Consider the following 20,081-nt stretch of genomic DNA (forward strand, 5'->3'; position numbering starts at 1 on the left):
TAGAATTCGAATTTGGTGGAGTGCCAAGTTTTGAAGGGTCAAATTTTCAAAGTTGGAACTAAGGAAAACTCTTTTTGGGTTTTTCTGGGTTTTGGGCAAGGAGCACTCTCCTAATTTTATACATTTTTCTAGGCAATATCGAGTGGGAACATCAGGGGGAAAAGTCAAGTAGTAGTGTAGTTTCAGAGCAACAACACAATTTTCTAGAAGAACTTGCTATTATAATTGTTAAGATTTCTTGTATTCATCATCCGATGCTTGTAGCTTGCCTTGTGCATGCCCAGGTGCATTTTATCCAACTAATTTGTAACACAATACTATTATTATTAAAATATTGGCTAGTTTGTGGATTTGGAGAAATTTTTGGTTTATGTGTATGCATTTCTGAAAACTTTTGTGTTATTATATTTGCATGACTTTGTTATCATTGTAAGATTTCCATTAGGAATATTAGAGTGGTATCAGATCGTGATCTTGGGTAGCTGTGGGGGAGATAGTCAGATCATGGAGGATTTGGCTATGCATTCATAGTGACTAGTAAATCTATGGGCACTTTGATGACATCGAAAGGGAAGAGTACACAAGGGAACATGGAGGGGTTGATGAGGGAGAACAGACTATTGTGGAGGAAAAACCAACAAGTCCTAGAGAGGATGAAAAAAATTATGGGGACGTTGACACACAACCAATAGAGGAGCCACACACATGCACACCCAATTCAACAGCACAATACCCATGGCCAACTCGACTGACCTACCATGCCTCATTTTTTGGGTGAACTGGAGAAGGAGAGGGAACCAATCATCTTTGTAGATTTGGCGAGGACCTCCATGGCTAGGATTGAAGAGTGTGAGGCATTGGACCCTAAGATCATGAGGGATTTCTCATTTGAGGATCATAGAGGAGGACAGTTAGAGGACAAGATTCAGAGGTGCTTTTGTTGGTGGAAGGCTAGCTTTAGATATCGGGAGCCTCAGGAGGAGGTTGAGCATGATATTGTGGGAACAAAGGAGTGTGAGGAGCGTGTCAATGTGTCCAGTGTGATGGAGGAGTCACCCTTGTTGGAGATCCCCTTGGTATCTTCGACAGACACCCTAGTGGAGAGAGTAGAGAATACACTCACAGGGCCATTTGTTGATGAGGAGCCACCCATGGATGATATGTCATCCATTGTTGAGGGATCCATTGATGAGTTGTCCAAGGCCATGTCCGAGTTTCTAGGTGATAGAAGAACACAAGAGGTTGATGAGGTGCCATAGACATATCCACTGTTGATGAGGAGTCGATAGGTATAGAGGCATCTGTGACAGAGTTTCTAGATGGTAGCTACATATCACTGATTGTTGAGTATGTTACGCATGGTGAACTATCTTTGGAGGGACAGATAGTGACTCATGTTGAGCCCATGGTGGAGGAGGATGAGCAGAAATCCTTAGAGTCATCCATCGATGAGGAGCGGTTAGATGCATTGGTAGCCAACAGAGATGTAATACCTTTAGACAACAATCCCCTTTAGGCATACATCAATGAGGCTTGTAGCATTGTTGGTCCACCTCCGCATGTTCGTGAGAGAGAGGCTACGTTACCTAGGAAGATTACATGGATTGGCCAGACTAGTGAGATGGGGCGACATGAGTTGCGCAGGGTACAACATTTTCATGATGGAGTACATGTTTCATGTATTGTTGTTCATGCATTTGATCCCTCTATTAGGGTTGGATAAGGAGATATATTGAGTTGGTGTCTGTTGAAGCTGGATAGGAGGTTAGATGCATCCACATCAATAGTTTAGTAGAGGTTGTGGATTACTAGAGGGGCTCGAGGGCTACACTGTTGTTGGGATCCAGATCTGATTCTCCATCATATCATGGATTCGGTAGGTGATGGTAGTAGCTATGTGATGGACTTGATGGTTGGTCTCACACACCTTTTAATATCCCCTTTAAATTTCCTCACAACACTAGTGATAAGATGGATTGACATGGGACCAAGCAGATCTCATGTGTTTTCATGGCATATTGGGTTGACATGGGATTGTAGGATGATTAGACTACTTTAGCAAGAGTTGGTAGGAGGAGGTGGCATGGATAGGCCACCAGAGAAGGCATCATGTAGAGACAACGCTCTCTCATTGATGTATTGGCCACTAGAGCTATTGAGGTTCGACATGGTAGCATTATTCCCAATTGCATGTCAGGATTTCGGCCACATAGGTGTACCTAGGCAGATCAAGAGGTGTAGATCACATTGTGGTGGGTGTTCTAGCAGAGTGGTGGATGCATGGGCACATATGGGATGTTTTATGGTACATGGTGGCATGGCATTGATCGTTGATGTCTAGTGGTGCATGGAGTTGTGCCACGAAGTTTAGGGCTATGCAATGGAGTGGAGGGGTGTGTTTTTGTGTCTAGCAAAGCATGATGATGAACAATAGGTTGTTGAGGTGTTTCCACCAGAGAGATCTCCTGATGAGGGCATCAGGAAATCCATTGGGTCTAGCACACTCAAATTTGGAGAGTGAGTTGATCATAGCATCAAGTGTGAGATTCCCTTTATTACGCACCAACATTACACATCGACGTCAGGGACTTTGATATCGTCCCTTGATGCTCTCATTGTGAGCAGCAGAACCCAAGAGGTCCATCTGAGATAATTGGATGAGACATGCTGGACAAGAGAGAGGCTTTCCAACTATGGGATATCGTCAAGGTGAGAGTTGGTGGATGCAGGCTTGTGTATAGTCCAATCTTCTGTAGAGGTAACATTTTCACCACCCTTGAGCCCACACCCAGGGAGAGGCATGACCCCTTTTGGGCGAGACATTATGAGGTGTCTCAGAAGCATCTACAACAGTTTATGGACCTTACATATAGGTAGATGTTTAGAGTCTAGGTGGTATTGGGGAGCACTTTTAGGAGGCAGGATGACAGATCCGACTGCGTGATATGGCCAGTGCAGGGCAACTTCTTACGCACCAGATTGGTTCATGATGTATGGAGTCCATATATCGATTGCATGTATGGGCCTGAGACGTGGTATGAGTTGGCACCAACAATTGTCAGCACTATGTCGCAGCCATTCTGGCTATGGGATCTAAGGATTTGGTTGGCTGATTGGACACTTTGTGTCATGATGAGCAGGAGGAGGACAAAGGATGACCCAACTCCAATTTGGTTTGACATGTGGGGGAGAATTGAGGCCTTTTTCGCATGGAAAGGCTAGTTTTCCTTGTTGCAGCTACGAATGAGACTGAGTATTGGATGGGTAGGTCTTGACATCGTGGGATACTTGGGCCAAATGCATTGGGACTCCATGGATATTTTTCCATCAAGGCCCGGGAGAGGAGGATAAAACATGCACGTGATGCAAAAACCGTCATGATCAGAGGGGTAGCGATAGCATGGTGGCACCCCTTTTGGATTAGCATGGGATTCTGGCATAACAGTGCTTAGCAGTTCAACTACCCATAGAGGTGATATGATTTTTACAGTGGAAGGTCATCCCAATATTCCATTATGTTCTAGCGATTCGTTGATGGTGTGGGGAACTTCACCAGTGTGGCAGGGTGATCAGCATGAGGATACCAGGAGAAGCTTAGGTAGACAAGGGTTCAATCCCATAAGGATTGGATTGCATCTTTAGGAGTCCACTCCTGCAATGCATGAGAGGGACTATTTTCTAGAGAAGTTACATGAGGAGATGATCAGGATTTTAAACTACCATGATTCTCTACTTAGTAGTGATATGTAGAGGGTGTCTGATGCCTATGGTGAGTTGTACAGTGAGTGGAGGAAGGGATGCCTCACACTGATCAGGATGGCTTTGGATCCTAGAAGGACAGGGAAGAGATCAAGGATGGTCAAGTGGTATATATGGGAACCCAATATTTCGTGCAAATATTTTTGGGTTCAAATGATCGAGAGGATGTTTGTTCAGGCATTGCTTGAGGATAAGTAATTTTGGTGAGGAAGACTATAATGTCCCAATTAAATTAATTTTTCTAAGATGACTTTCTATTTTTGTAATTGGATGTTGGGAAATATTTTGGCATGTAAACTCAAGAAATGTGGATGGATGGAGTCCCCACTTAATTTTTGGAGAGATGTAGGCCACCAACATTAGGGAAAAGGAAAGATTAAATTACTAGTGAAATATGGGTCCCACATGAAGTACGTTCTTGGGGAAGAAAGAATTCAAAATCATTGAGAAAAATCGAACTGGTGGAGGGGCCCACAAGGAATGCATGGACAACAATTATAAGAGGAAGTAACTAGGGAGAAATGGGGGTATTTTGTCTATTTGAAAATTGAATTTGCCTTAGTTGTTCAACTGAGCCAATATTGTGCTATTTAGCACAAGAGCTTCCCGAGGAGAGAAGCCCAACCTTTCTTTGGTGGACTTTGAGAGCCACCCAAGGAAGGATTTCCTTCATTACTGAGACTATAAAAGGCATCATCTATAGGTCCCATGCATTTCTAGAGTAAAGCACATAGTCTAGGAACCACCTCTACACAGAGGGAGGATTCACTGGTTGTTTGTGGAGCTCGACTATTAGGGAATTGACCAAAGAAGCTACATGAGTGTTTTTTGATCATTTTCATGAGTGTGGAGGGAAGATATAACCAATAGGACCAACCTACATGCATCTCTCACTTTATCATACACAGGACTGCATCTTCTCCTCAATGACTACACAGTCATCGGAGTGAGACTCTTTCAGGTAGCATCATCCAGGGGAGTTTGAAGCTAGGGTGCTGGAAAATCATTGGGAGGGCAATTAGAGGAGGATTTCTAGAGTTTGGAGAGCAGAGATTGAATGGAGCAACCATAGTCGCAAAATTCGAATTTGGTGGAGGGTCAAGTTGTGAAGCATCAAATTTTGAAAGTTGGAACTATGGGAAACCCTTTCTGGGTTTTTCTGGGTTTTGGGCAAAGAGAACTCTCCTAAATTTATAGAATTTTGTTGGGCACTATAGAGTGGGAAAATAATGTGGCAAAGTAAAAAAACAGTTTAGTTTTCGAGCAACGACGCAGTTTTCTATAGGAACTTGCTAGATTTCTTGTATTCATCACCTAGTGCTTGTATCTTCCCTTGTGAAAGCCCAGGTGCATTTTCTCCAACTCATTTGTACCACAACACTATCATTAATAAAATCTTCACAAGTTTGTGGATTTGGAGAAATTTCTGGTTTATGTGTATGTGTTTTTGAATTTTTTTTGTTTTATTATCTTTGAATGACTTTGTTATCATTTTAAAATTTCCATTAGGAATATTACAATGGAAATGATCAATCCTAGGGTTTTTTCCATAAACCTTACATATTTCTTATCTAAGGGTTGTAGCATGTTAGGGTTTTCACAATATAAAACCCGATATTTTAATTTTGCATCTTCTTGTATGTCCAACAATTTTTGCAAGTGTAGAATTCTCCAGAGTCCATTTCATGTCCATTTTCTAAGCATACTGGAGCATTACTAATAGTTGTTTCTTGAGCTTTTCAACCCAAGTAGCCTGCAAACATTGAGTTTTGCAAATCATTTAATTTCATTGAGACAAATTTCATTGAGACAAATTTCATTTTTGAAAGAGAACTTGACCACCTTTTCATTGTGAGTTTATCATGTTAATTCTTTTCCTTCATCAAAGTAAGAAATAATAAAATTCCCTACTTCGAGATGAGAAGGAATCATATAACCCTGAAATATATAAGTGCCTTCAAATTTTTATATATTCGTACAAGGTTTGATCCTGATACTTGAGTAGTTATTACACTTTCTTCTTTGAGCTATACATCTAGACCTATGTTATCAATGCAAGACATATCACTATAGCATATGGAATTACAAACTTGAAATATTCTTAATCATTTTTTTTTATGCCCACACATGTTACCCATACCTTACACCTCAATGGTTAATATCTTACACATCAAAAACTATCCTTGAAGGATTCTTAAACAATTTATTTGTAAATTCATGCAATTTGTAGATCGTTGACACAATCATCTATTGTATTTTTCATTTATCAAGTATTTGACACAAATCTTTAGTATATCACAATACTATGATGCAATTCTTCAAACATATATGACAATGCTTCTCATATGATGATAAGAGATTATCTAAGAATAACTATAAAAAAAATGTAGCGATGATGCATAGCTCACATTCAAATGATTCAAGAAGCCATCAATCTCTAAATATAGTTCTCACATTATAGTATGTTATGCATGGAAACCTTTATCAAGCTAGATACCAAGCAATATGTCACGCTAAAAGCTCTTTAATATTGTCACCTCTTTATTGCCAATGGCACTTAAGTTTTATCAAAGAGGTTCTTCTCTAATCTTATTTGAGAAAGCTGACTTCAAAATACATATCATACACTTTCAATTATGCATTAATAATATTGTCACCTCTTTATTGCCAATGGCACTTAAGGTTTATCAAAGAGGCTCTTCACCAATCTTATTTGAGAAAACTAAATTCAAAATACATATGATATTGATGGATATATTCCTCAAGAGTGTTCAAACAAAAATTACTATCTAGCACATACATACTTTCTATATGGGTAATTAGACTATCTACCAAGAATTACTTCCCAGCATAATTTATGAAATTCTTTGCATTCTTTATATTTCAAAAATTAGACATATTTACCAAGAATTATTGTCCACCATAATTTATGGAATTCCCTAGCATACATTATATTTCATTTATTAGACATATATACCAGAATTACTACCTACCATAACTTGTGGAATTCTTTGCATTCTTTATATTTATGTAATTGGACATATTTACTAGGAATTACAACACACCATAATTTATGGAACTCTTTGCATTCTTTATATTTCTATAATTAGACATATTCTTTGTAATAGTTAGGTATGAGTAAAAAGTAAATATGTTGAATGTAAGGATTGTAACAAACCCAAAAATTTAACACTCTGTTGATGGCTTTCTCCACCAGAGCTCTCATACCTGTCAATTTTATAGTGATTAATAGACAAGCACAAATTACCATGTGGATCTTACAGTGCTTTATAGAAAATCACAAATTTCCGCATTTGTTAATTACTTCCAATGATATCTGAACATCATCAAGTAATTACACATAGAAATTTCAACTTCTTAAAAAAAAAATGGGCCTTTAGTTAGAATGGTTTCCACTTGTGAGGGAGAGAGAAGAATATGTGAGTTATGTGTGATTCATAATTGTATTGAGTATCCCTTTTATAATAGTATTAGGTTTCCCTAAAAAGACACCTCCCTTTGTAAATTAAATCTACAATTAGCTTTAATTTTATTACTTTAAATATTAATTTGTATAATTGGAAAATACCTCCCAAAAAATAAACAACTTATTCATTCTTGTAGAAATTTCTCCATTTTGAAACTAGCTTATTAGGTTGTAAATCCATAAAATTATGAACTTCCATAGCGTGCCTAAAAACACAAAAATCCTCGAAAGGATGTTTTCTCAGCTATGATCCCATCCCTTAACGAAAGTGTGAAATTCAAAATTCGTCCAATCAAAGCATGATCAATGTGTAGAACTTAGGGATGCATAATACCTTTCCAATAGATATAAGCCCAAAAACATTACAACGTTAAAATTAATATCAAATTATTTTGCCTTCTAGTCAACTGATAACATTTAGGGAAATGACGATATGGTTACTGCTCCCGTTGGACAGCACGCAGAGGATTCTCACCATTTAATGTGTAAAATGCCACCAATTATTTCGAGATTCAATGACTTCTCTTGCTCCGCACTTGCAACAACTATTCCTTGTATCTTGAAGTTACATATAGGATAATCTTATCAACAAACCTATTAGGGGATACATAACTTTCTAGGCACCCCTAACGCTCTTGTATTATAGGAGAGACACCTCTTAGGCGTTTGAAACCAATTAATAACATGGATTTAAGGGACGTATGGATTGTGGATTGCTTCCCTATTTTAATATCCATTAACACCTTTTATTGTGCAACAAAAATATGAGATTTCTATTCAATAGGAGGAGGAGGGCCTCCATCTAAATCTGAGGCTCCCGCAAAGCGAATGTATTCTCTTTCCTTGATTTTGATCTTAAATGTTATCGCTTCTTCTCATTAGGAGAAGAAAAGGAATAATAAAATTCCACAACTACGGGTTTCTCATCATTCAAATTATACCCTTTACACCCACTTTACACTTATTAAAAAGATGATAAAAAAATGCTTTACTAGGGTTACCGCCCTCCACCTATATCCCTAAGGGAAGAGAGGAAGCTAACAATGGAGGCGAAGAATTAGGAAGATTTCAGAGTTTAAAATTTTTCAGACTTGCTTGTAATAAGATTGATTCCAAATTGGAACGAAGACCTTAAGGAGAACGAAATAAAATTAGAAGGGAACGAAATAAAATTAGAAGGGAAGAGAAGTAATATTAGAAAAAATTTCCAAAACATTGATGGGGAATAGCCCTCACATATCTCATCCAAATTCTATTGCTACCTTCAAAAAAAAAGTTGCATTCAAGCACTACTTTCAAAATAAAGTTGCGTTCAAGCTCTCTTATTTTATTTCGCCATTTTCCTGAACCAATTTCTGGAATTTTTTCAAATACCTCGACCTAAGATTTTATTGACTCCTTTTCAACCTGAATGTTATTATTCACTCTCATACTAGAAGATATCTTACTACAAGAAGTGATGAAGTTCCCTACCTCATGACAACTAGAACACCAAAAAAGTTTGTTAGTGTATACATAATTTATTTGCTAGATTTCAATTTCTTCTCATATTTCTTTAGAAACCTCACCTCAACATGAATCCTCACCCAAATTTTATTTTTCTTTTGAGTCTAAACTCTTTTACAATGCTAAAAAGCTTCTTACTAAATTACCAACATCTTCCCAAGCCTCTACCTTCCTAATATCACTAGATCTAACCTCTTAACCTGATATTCTACTAATTCCTCATTCAATAACTTCCTTGCCATTAAAGTAAACAAAATTGAACACTATAAGTTCCCCAACACACCAACATATATTTGAAAACATTTAAATCAACTAACTATCTAATTATAAAATACAATAGTAGTTTTACACCATCCACATCCTTCTCTAAGCTCATGGATGGGACCTCTTTACCTAAGAGAAACACCAACAAGCCATAGGACCAAGGATCTTAGCCAACTTGGATAAAGTTTAGAAGAAGTTAAACTTACAAAGAATTATTTATGCTACACAGAGAAGAGATATATAAAACATTTTATAATTAACTATATAATGATTTTGAAAGTATAATATTGTTATTATATAAATATTATTCCAAATATGCAAAATTAAGTGATTATATCTTAAAAATGAAAAATAAAGTGATTATATCCTAAAAATTATTGTTCTTTTGTTTGATAAAATCATTAGTTCGTAGTTATGGGCAATTGAATTAACTTAGTTAATGATGTTATAACATAAAATCATTAATTAGTAGTTATGGGGCATTAACTTTGTTAATAATGCCGTAACAGGTTGGACTGCACCATCCCTAGGTACTGAATAATTCCGATGATAAGGAAGTGTCACTCGAACTAAGAGGACGTAGCTTATAATCAATTTTTTTTGTGTTGTGTTTTTTTTTAAGGTAGAAAACTATATCTTGATCTATTTGAGATTCAACAATGAGATAAACTAGTTAATGTAAATGTAGATTGATTCATTATTTTTATTTTAAAAATCTTGACGATCCCAACCCATACCGAGATGCAGATCCTTATGATGATGGGCGTGATCTATTCATCCGGGAGAGTCACCCACATCGACTTGACCTAAAATAATATATTATCTAAAATGACTCATTTATATTTACTTAGAGTTCAGTGTGTTATTTAAATAATTCATTAGAGTTCGTGCTATTTAAATAATTCATTAATAGTTTGTATATCTTAGAATTTTATTCATACTAGTTTTCTTAGGTCTTGTTTGAAATTTCAACTTAGATATTATTTAAAAAATGTTAATTTACTTTTTGATCATAGACTATTTAATCTCTAATAAGATAATTTCCTAGAGAAGTGCTCTATAACTTATTATGGGATAGATGTCAAGCCTAATTTTTTAACATTTAACAAATTTAATATTGTTAATATCAATTATAACTAAAAATCTATAGAACTTCAGATCTATCAAGCACTTATTTTTGGGATCAAATCTCTTGAGATGCATACATTTTTTGATGTAAAAAAGAGATCTATCAAGATGGATGAAGTCTCTTTTGGGATCAAATCCCTTGAGATGCATACCTCTTTTAACATAAAAAGATATTTGATCCTCTCGTCACTTGATATATCCAGGTTTAAGATGGATCTAGGCTATTTTTTATATACACACATACCATACATAGGCTAGATCTGTCTCTCACTCTCTCTCTCCTCTCTCTCTCTCTTCCCTCTCACTCTACTCTCTCCCTCCATTTCTCATTATCTCTCTCTTCCCTCTCACTCTACTCTCTCCCTCCATTTCTCATTATCTCTCTCTTACTTCCTCTCTCCCCATTCCTTTCCCACCCTCTATCTTTCTCCCCTATATCTCTATCTATTGTCCAAATCTGTGGCTATCTCCCTCCCTCTTTCCTTCTCTCTCTCTCTCTCTCTCTCTCCTCCCCTCTCCCCCCTTCGTCTTTGTCTCCCTCTCTCTCTCCTCTCCTTATATTTTTCTTTCCTCATCTCTTCTCTCCCTCTCACTTCATCTCTCTCTACCTCCAACTTTTTATTTATTTTTTCTTCCTTCCTTCTCTCTCCCCCCTCCAACTTCATCTCTCTCCCTCCCCTCCTTTCTCCCTCTCTTCATTCCTTTATATCCCTCTCTCTCTTTCTCTCTCCGTATGATTGAGTGTTTTCACTCTATTCAATCAATGCTATAGGTAATGTATAAAATGTTTTACATTTTAATTTATGATTGTAGAATAAGTGATGGTTTTTTCTAACATGTAGTATTGCTAAGGCATGGTATTAGCTCATGGTATTGTAACAAAAATTATTTACAAGTTAATAATATCCAAGGTAAAGTGGGGGTGGATATCTATGGTTAAGAAACTTGTTATATTGTAAGTTTATAATAAGTATTCAGTTTTTATGTGCTTATTATTATTTAATTTTAAAAATGGTTTTTGATTCATTATTAGATATTTGTGTAATTATTTTTTATTCTTAATCTTTGCAGGAAAACCATTCAAAAAAAAATATTTGAAAATAAATTAGACTCAACTAAATAACATATCTACCATCAATTACTTCCAACCATAATTTAAGTCACCTTTGCCTAAAAAAATGGATAGGAATAAGATGTAAAAAAAAAAATTATCCACTTCAAGTCTCAATTTATTAGTTATTGCTAAAGAAAGACAATAGGATGATTTGTCTATCAACCATTATTAATTTAACAAGATCAATGTAACTTATAATTATTTATGCATTTTTTCTTTCATCATAATTTATAACTTGGATGGGAGGGACTAAGATAACCTACAAAACAAAATTATATTATAACAAATTGAATTTTATTATTTTTATTACATTCAACATTTGATTATTAATTAAGCTAAGATTTAAATTTTTGCACTACAACATCTTCACCATACTATTACTTTTGACCTTTACTTATAAACAAAATATAAATTCAACATTTGTTTTATTGGTGTAAATGTTTAACATTTAACATAAAAATTTAGTATTTAAACAATAATAAAAGGTTAAAAGTAATATGTCCACTTAATTGAACACTAATAAAATGTTAAAATTAATATACACTGGAGTATGGTGGAGATGTTGTAGTGTAAACATTTAGATCGTGACTTAATTAATTATAAAATTTAAATGTAATAAAAATAATAAAATTCAATTTGTTATATTGTAATTTTGTTTTGCATGGAAACTTAGCCTCAAGCTAGAAATTATGTTATAGGAAAAATTGCACAAATAATTATAAGTTACAATGTTCTAAATTAATAATGTTTGATAGATAAAAACAACTTGTAGTCTTTCTTTAGCAGTAACTAATAAATTGGGATGTGAAGTGCCTAAGTAAATTGCTTCTTCATGCAGAATAACTTGCATAACTTTTGGTGGTAGAAACCACCAAAAAAAAAAAAATGGTGGGACTTAAACCTGTAATTAATTTTTTTACATCTTATTAATTTTTTTACATCTTATTCCTATCTATTTCGTAACCATGGATATCCATCCCCACTTTACCATAGACATTATTAATTTGTAAATAGGATTTTTTAAAACACCATAGGCCAATATCATGGCTTATCAATACCACATGCAAAAAAAACATAATTCATTTCCCAATAACAAATTAAAATGTGAAATATTTTAAACGTTACATATAGCATTGATTACATAAAGTGAAATTTCTATGAGATATGGATGGAGAGAGAGATGGAGCACAAAGAGGGGGGGAGAAAGAAGGAGAGAGGGGCAGAGCTAGTGACAGGGCTGAAGAGGGGGGGAGAGAGAGAGAGGTGTAAGAGAGTGGGAGAAAGAGGAATGAAGAGACAAAGGAGTGGGAAAGAGACATGGCTGAAGAGGGGGGGAGAGAGAGAGAGAGGTGTAAGAGAGTGGGAGAAAGAGGAATGAAGAGACAAAGGAGTGGGAAAGAGATATGGCATTGGAGGGGGAGAGAGAGAGAGGGAAGAACAAAGACATAGAGAGATATAGGTGGAGAGTGAGGAAGTGAGAAGGAAGAGATGGAGAGAGAGAGATATGAGAGGAGAGGAGAAAAAGAGAAGTAGAGGAGAGCGAGAGGGAGAGAAAAGAAATAGAGACAAGAGGCATAGACATGGAGGCGGAGAGAGAGGGGGAGAGAGAGAAAGAGAGAGGGAGGGAGATATCGACAAAATTGGAGGGTAGTGAGAGAGATTTTCGGGGAAGATACAATGGGAGGTGCGAGAGAAATGGAGAGAGAGAACTTGAGAGAGAGAAGGAGAGAGGGAGGGAGAGAGAAATGGATGAGGGAAGAATAAAAACATAGAGGGATAGAAGTGGAGAGAGAGCGAGTGAGAGAGAAGAGAGAGAAGAGATAGACATGGAGAGGAGAGAGATGGAGTGGGAGGGAGATAATGAGAAAGTTGTATGGAAAAGAGAGAGAGAGTGATGGGGAGAAGAGATAGAGGGAGGCGGGAGAGAGATAGGCCTTGAGAGAGAGAAGGAGAGATGGAGGGAGGGAGAAATGGAGTTTGACGGGGACAAAGGGGGAGGCAAGAAGTAATACATAAAGAGAGAGAGGCTTACAAGGGAGAGATGGAGAGAGAGTGATGGAGAAAGTAGAGTAGGAGGGACAAGAGAGAGAGGGAGGAAAGAGAGAGGGAGTGGAGAGAGAGAGGCTTACAAGGGAGAGATGGAGAGAGAGTGATGGAGAAAGTAGAGTAGGAGGGACAAGAGAAAGAGGGAGGAAAGAGAGAGGGAGTGGTGGATCTAGCCATGGAGGAGAGTGAGAGTGAGTGATGGATCTAGCTTAGATATGGTCTAGTCTGAGAATGATAAAATCTCTTTTCACTTTAAAAATTGTTTGTATCTCATAGGATTTGATCCTTCTTGACCCAAAGAGAGAGGGAGTGGTGGATCTAGCCATGGAGGAGAGTGAGAGTGAGTGATGGATCTAGCTTAGATATGGTCTAGTCTGAGAATGATCAAATCTCTTTTCACTTTAAAAATTGTTTGTATCTCATAGGATTTGATCCTTCTTGACCCTTGATACATCCACGATTAAGATGAATCTAAACTAGTATAAAATTAACAAATACTTTAGAACTCAAAATAAAGACAATATTGTAATATTAATAAATATTAAATAAAACTTAAAAAAAAATACAAATTCAGTCCCCCTTAAATATGTTAAAGCTAAGTTTCTTTAAAAAATATATATATAAAAATAATATATATAAACCCAATAAAAATAGAAAATAAAAACTTTTAATACATCTGAGTTTATATTTTTCATTTTAACAGGTTCTCTCTCTCGAGACTCTATTTTCTCCACTGGACTATCAAATTACAAGAACTCACGGGTATTTTAACGAAACATATAGCAGTAACAATCAATAAGCTACTCAGACAACTTAAATCAAAGAAATATTTTACCTAATTAGAAATTAAAAATACATACGCGAACCACACAAAGTGCAAAACCCCACCGGATAATTTGTATATATTCTCCAATCCAACCAGAAATTACATTGCAAAAATTCTACGATCTCTGAGATTAAAAGCTACAACGAAAAAACAAACGCATTCTTTTCAGAATTCGCCATGTTTATGTGAAACATTAATCCTCTCACTCTTAGAAGCAAAAGGATTCGAACAAACTGTAGGAAGCCTAGGTAAGTTCTGTCATAGATCATGAGTTCTTTCCGTCATAGATATGAGTTCTTTCTTTCATGCAGATACACTTTTATTATTATTATGAACAGAATATAACTTTTTAAATTACATTCGTGGGAGATTCTATTTGTAAAATAAAAATATAGTTGGTCATTTATCACGGTTTACTCTTCACCACAATGGGTTTTAAAAATTTAAAGATTTTTAATTTACAATATAATGTTTATATATATAAAATAATTTAGATTTATCTTAAAAATTTATAGGTTTTAATAATTTAGATTTTATATTTAATTTTAATTTTAATTTTTTAATTTAATGTTGTTGAAATCATTAATCAAATTATTGTTAATTTTCAATAAAAATAATTTAAAAAATAATTTATATCAATAATTATTAAGTTGAGAGCCGCTCTTCAATTTAGTCTAGTAAAAGATCTAATGCCTTGTTATGTTTTTATTATATTATATAATTTGTTGTTTAAATAAAATTAATTAATTATATATATATATATATATATATATATATAGATATATATAAATTTTAAATTTACCTGTCAAATCTTTTTCCATTCTAAAAACATTAACCCATCAAAAATTTTAATCGATAAAAAATTAATATAAATATAAACTCATGTACAATATATTTACCGTTGCGAAAATGCGACCTAATCGGAGCATTCTCCACCCATTCTAAAAGTGCGAAGCAATGAACCTCCCAGGGGGATATGGACGACATTCTAGAACAAGGTAGTGCTGCTACTTTTGGCGGTGATAGTCAGGTTTTAGAATTCAAAAGTCATGAATAACGTGGAGGTCCACTTTGGCCGCTCCCCCTGCAACTTAACCCTCTCAAAGTCATCTCAATATGATGACCCCAACCACCATGATGTTTCCTAACTCTTCATAGAGAGAGAGTTGAGGCTTGTGCAGGTACTATGATGAGAGAACAGTCCGTGTTGACTTGACTTGGATTACGATTATTGTGTCCATCGTGTACATGGTTGAGAATATAACCCTGATCCGGTTGAAAGGAGTTCGATGTAATTAGTTCTTCTTTAGCAGGCTCTGAATACAATTATCATTATCATGAGTTCTCAGCGAACAACCACAGGAGCGCCTTGGAAGGAGCTGAAGGAACGGAGGCCGCCTCCTCTGAAGATCTGCAGAGAATCTCACAAGGTTCGGAAGCCGGATGCTGCGGTTCCATCTATCCCGTCGATGCCGATTATCAACAGATCAGAGCCAACGATAATATACATGCAATCTCCTAAGATCATCCACGCAGAAGCGCAGGATTTCATGAGTCTGGTCCAACGCCTGACCGGGAGGTCATCCTGTCGTGCCAAAATTGAAAACCGGACAGGCGATAATGACTCCATGACAAGAAGACGAGCCTGTGATGCTGCAGCGTTGTCTCAGTCCGCTGAATCTGTAGATCAAAATATGGGATCGTCTCGTAGTGATGATGCAGATAGTTGTTTGAATACCACTTCATTGGAAAATGAGAGGAATCCGAAAATCGAGAGCAGATCTTCCGTGCATGAAGCTATCATCCGTACACCGCGTGCAGTAACTTCCTTGGGAGATTCCATTCTAATCCCACCGTTCTCTCCTTTAGCCCCCAATTTCATATTCCCATCACAGCGCCTTTTGTCCCCTAATGGTTTTAAAGATCTTCCCCTCTTCAGCCCTGATTCTAACAACTTCTTTTGTAGAACATGGGAAACATTTTTCAGTCCTCAAAGCTCGCCCTTAAATTCCTCGACGTTGATGCCGCAGTCACCATATCCGACTACTTGAGATTTGCGCAGTTTTCCTCCATAGTTGTAAGGGTTCTTATGATGATATAATATTTGGACATCAGTGATATTTTATCTCACGCTTTCTGAAATTTATCATGTAAAGCTGCTCTGGGATTCTGTTTAATTTGTTTGACATGTTTAGCAGTGTTGTGGACGGACGATCGCTTGAGGTTTTGTGCAAGTTGCAAACTTTACAGTTCAGAAAATTGGGTCAAGAGAATTACCTGTGCCGTGAAGGGACAACCGCTCAACCTTTTTAGGTAAGTTGTAGTGAATTGAGTTTAGTACAATGAAAATTGATTTTAACATATGAAACATTGCCTTTTTTAAATCATTTGATTTTTTTTCTTAAATTTAAAAATTACAAATTTGTCAATTATTTTTGGATTTCGAGTTCATGCATTTGAATTTATGGATCTAAATTTCATATCTTATTAAATTATTGTGAATTTTAAGGTAGATTCATTTTCTAAAATTTAGAATGGTTATTTATAAGGAAGTTAAGAAATTTCAGAAATAATGGTAAGTTATATATATGAATTATGCTTGTTATTAGAAATAAATTAGAGATAATTATGAGTCTCATAAGATTTATGAGAGTGCCATTATTTATAACTGTTATTTATATTATTTTTAGTAGTCTTATTATTCCGAGGCTCCCTTATAATGGGGAAATGTGTTTTGTACCAAACCTAAATAGTTTTTACATACTTCAAATTTTTCTTTTTGAGGAGGTTTTGTAAAGATGTTAATCACATTTTTATTCATATTACAATAGACTAAATCAATTTCCTTAGACTACATATTTTCTTGACCAAATAATATGTTTTGATCTTGTGTGGTACACATGCTTGTTGGCTAGTTTTTGATGGTGCTTTGATTGTCACATTTGATAAGAGTTGGCATTTTGTGTACTTGTCCTACATCTTCAAGAACCAACCAAACTGCTTCGCAAGTAACAATACATAAATCTTAGAACTTAACTTTTGTTGATGACAATGACATAGTTGGTTGTTTCATACTTCCCCATGCCACAATCCCATATTCAACACGGAATGCATATCATGATGTTGACTTTCGGTCATCAATTAGAATTTCTTGCCAACTCAAGATCAAAATAATTAGTGTATTTAATACCAAAGTTAATTGTTCCTTTATACCGAAGAACTCGCTTTCTCCTTTCCAATGGCTTTCAAGAGGTTTGGCCATGAAATAACTTATGATGCTAATTGAATACGCTATATCTGGCCTAGTTGTAGTGAGATAGTTTAGGCATTCCCACCAGTTTTCGATACAATTTACCATCCACCTCTCTGGTCCCATCATTACTGCAAAGTTTGACATTATGTTCTAATGGTATTGATATTGTTATACGTTGGTCCATTTTGAATCTTTTGACTAACTCCTTTGTATGCTTACTCTGTGTAATGAATGTTTGTCCACCTTCTCTTCATATCTCAACACCTAAAAAATAATGTAATTCACCAACGTCTTTATTTCAAACTCCTACAACAGTTGTACTTTAACTTCATAAATTAACTTAGAAGCATTTCTTGTTATCATAATATCATCAACACACAGAGAAACCATAATAACATGCCCGTTTGATAAGATTTGATATACATATTAGAGTCATCTTTTCTTTTCATAAAACCTTTCTAAAGAGAGAATGAATCAATGTTCAGATACCATGATCCTGGTACCTGCTAAATCCATATAATGCTTTCTTTAATTTCCAATCAAGGTGCTCTTGACCCTTTTTAAAAAACGCTTATGGTTGAATAAAATATAGTTATATTTTTAGTTCCTCATTGAAGAAGGAAGACATAAAATCTAGTTGATGTAATTTCCATTCATGTTTTGTAGCTAAAGCAATCATCAATCTATTTATATTTAACACAAATACAGGCGCAAAAGTTTCTTCATAATTAATTCCCTAGTTTTTTTGTCTGTAGCATTTCGCAACTAACTTGGCATTATATTTAATTATATTTTCACCATCTTCAAATTTAGGTTTGAATAACCATTTGGATCCTATGGCTACCTTATTTTATGCAATTCTATAAATTCCAAAGTATCATTCTTCATTATAGACTCATAGTCTTCCTTCATTACAACTCTCCACTCATTATGCTCATTAGCTTCTTTGAAATTCTTAGGTTATATGACATTCAAAGCTTTAGTAATTAATGTGTAATATTTAAATCTTAATGGTGTTCGAGTTTGATGAGGTGACCTTCTTGGTATTTCTATGCTTTCATCTCTTCTCATTATTTGTGGTGAATCATCTCTTCCTCTAGGTGTTGTGGCTCCTATAAGTGTCCATGTCATTGGATTTTTCCTCTTTCTATTTTTGATTATCATATGCTTCCTCTTTGACATCATCATACTGATAAGGAATATGTCATGCATCATATCTATCATCCTTATTTCCTTCATCTACAATTTCATGAAATTATACATCTCTCCTTGCAAATATTCATGTATGTAGGGATGAAACAACCTATAAGATTTATGATCATAACAATAACCTATGAAGATACAATTGATAGGTTTCGCATCACATTTTCTCCTATCTTCTTTTGGAACATGAGAGGATGTTTTGCTACCAAATTTTCCCATATGGCTTACTACTGGTTTATAACCATAAAGTTCTTCAAAAGGAGTTTTATGATATAAAATTTTAGTTGGACTTTTATTTTCCAAGTAAACAACAATCTTAATATCTTTGACAGAAAATGAATTGGTAACATTGTTACTATTTAACATCCTCTATGCACATTCTACCATGGTTTTGTTCTTCCTTTCATCTACTCCATTCTTCTGTGGAGTATATGGTATTGTGTATTGTTGTATGATTGCATGGGATTTTTAATACTTGATGAATTCATTTGAAATATATTTTCCTCCTTGATCTAATTGAACTCCTTAAAACATTCAAATGCAACACTGTTTTTTTTATGAAGTATGCCCATGTATATTCTCTAGTATAATTGATAAAGATGAAGAAGTAATATGATCCAGCTAATCATCTATTTTGCGTAGGACCACATAAATTTGCATGAACAAGTTTTAGAACATCCCATTTCCTTTTATTTATATGAATATGGAACTCTTTCATATGCATATTCCCTAATGCACACCCTTCACATGTCGAATAATCATTCTTATGTATTGGAGGTCCTTCTACCATTCCTCATTTTCAAGGAGTAATAGATCATGATAATTAATGTTCCCATACCTTTGATGTGAAATTATGTTGTCATGGTCGTGGATTCCAAAGATTTATTGGTTTTGGTTGTCACGTTGAGCTTTTATAAACCTCTATTTCTAACTCTGATTGCAATTACATTGAAGTGGTCTTGCGTATCTTTCACCACACAATGTAAATTTACACATCTAGTTTCAAGCCCTGGGTTATAGTAGAAACTGAGATTAGATCCTTCTTGATACCAAGGACATACATCACATTTTAGATTTGTTTGACATGACCATTAAGTAATGTCACTGATACATCGTTGTATCCTTTAATTTCTTATGCACGATGATATCCAATATATATATTCATACCATTGTTAGTTACATCAACATAATCAAACCAATGCCTATTATAGGGAATATGTATGGATGCTCCATAATAAATAAACCAAGTATTCAGATCTTTTGTTTTAGTAGACAATACAACATATTCTAAATTTGTTGACTTCATCATTCACCTTTTCTCATTTATCAACAAAATTACGAGTGTGCCTCTTATTTCTATGTTTGAACTTATGATATTTCCTTTTCATGTAATCCCTTGAGTAGTTTCCAAGATTTCCACAATAATGAAATTTAATATCAAACTTCAAAATACTTGGTTCTAATTTTTCAAATGTTGGCTTTCATTATGTTGACT

The 20,081-nt window shown here is 35.2% G+C and overlaps 1 protein-coding gene across 1 annotated transcript; it reads left to right on the plus strand.

Moving 5' to 3' along the window:
* The first annotated feature begins 15,467 nt into the window (after window positions 1-15,467).
* LOC149168132 (uncharacterized) lies at window positions 15,468-16,181 on the plus strand. Its single transcript, XM_089424821.1, has one exon. It carries the CDS (start codon window positions 15,468-15,470, stop codon window positions 16,179-16,181), a length of 714 nt encoding a protein of 237 aa, XP_089280947.1.
* The last annotated feature ends 3,900 nt before the right edge of the window (window positions 16,182-20,081 follow it).

This window comes from Pinus tabuliformis, chromosome 4_2 (assembly GCF_031772625.1).
Source record: "Pinus tabuliformis cultivar Carrire ecotype Pingquan chromosome 4_2, CPIR1, whole genome shotgun sequence".
Classification (NCBI taxonomy): domain Eukaryota; kingdom Viridiplantae; phylum Streptophyta; class Pinopsida; order Pinales; family Pinaceae; genus Pinus; species Pinus tabuliformis.

What these genes read in the sequence shown, in the direction of transcription:
- LOC149168132 (XM_089424821.1), top strand. Translation starts at nt 15,468, where the DNA reads ATGAGTTCTCAGCGAACAACCACAGGAGCGCCTTGGAAGGAGCTGAAG.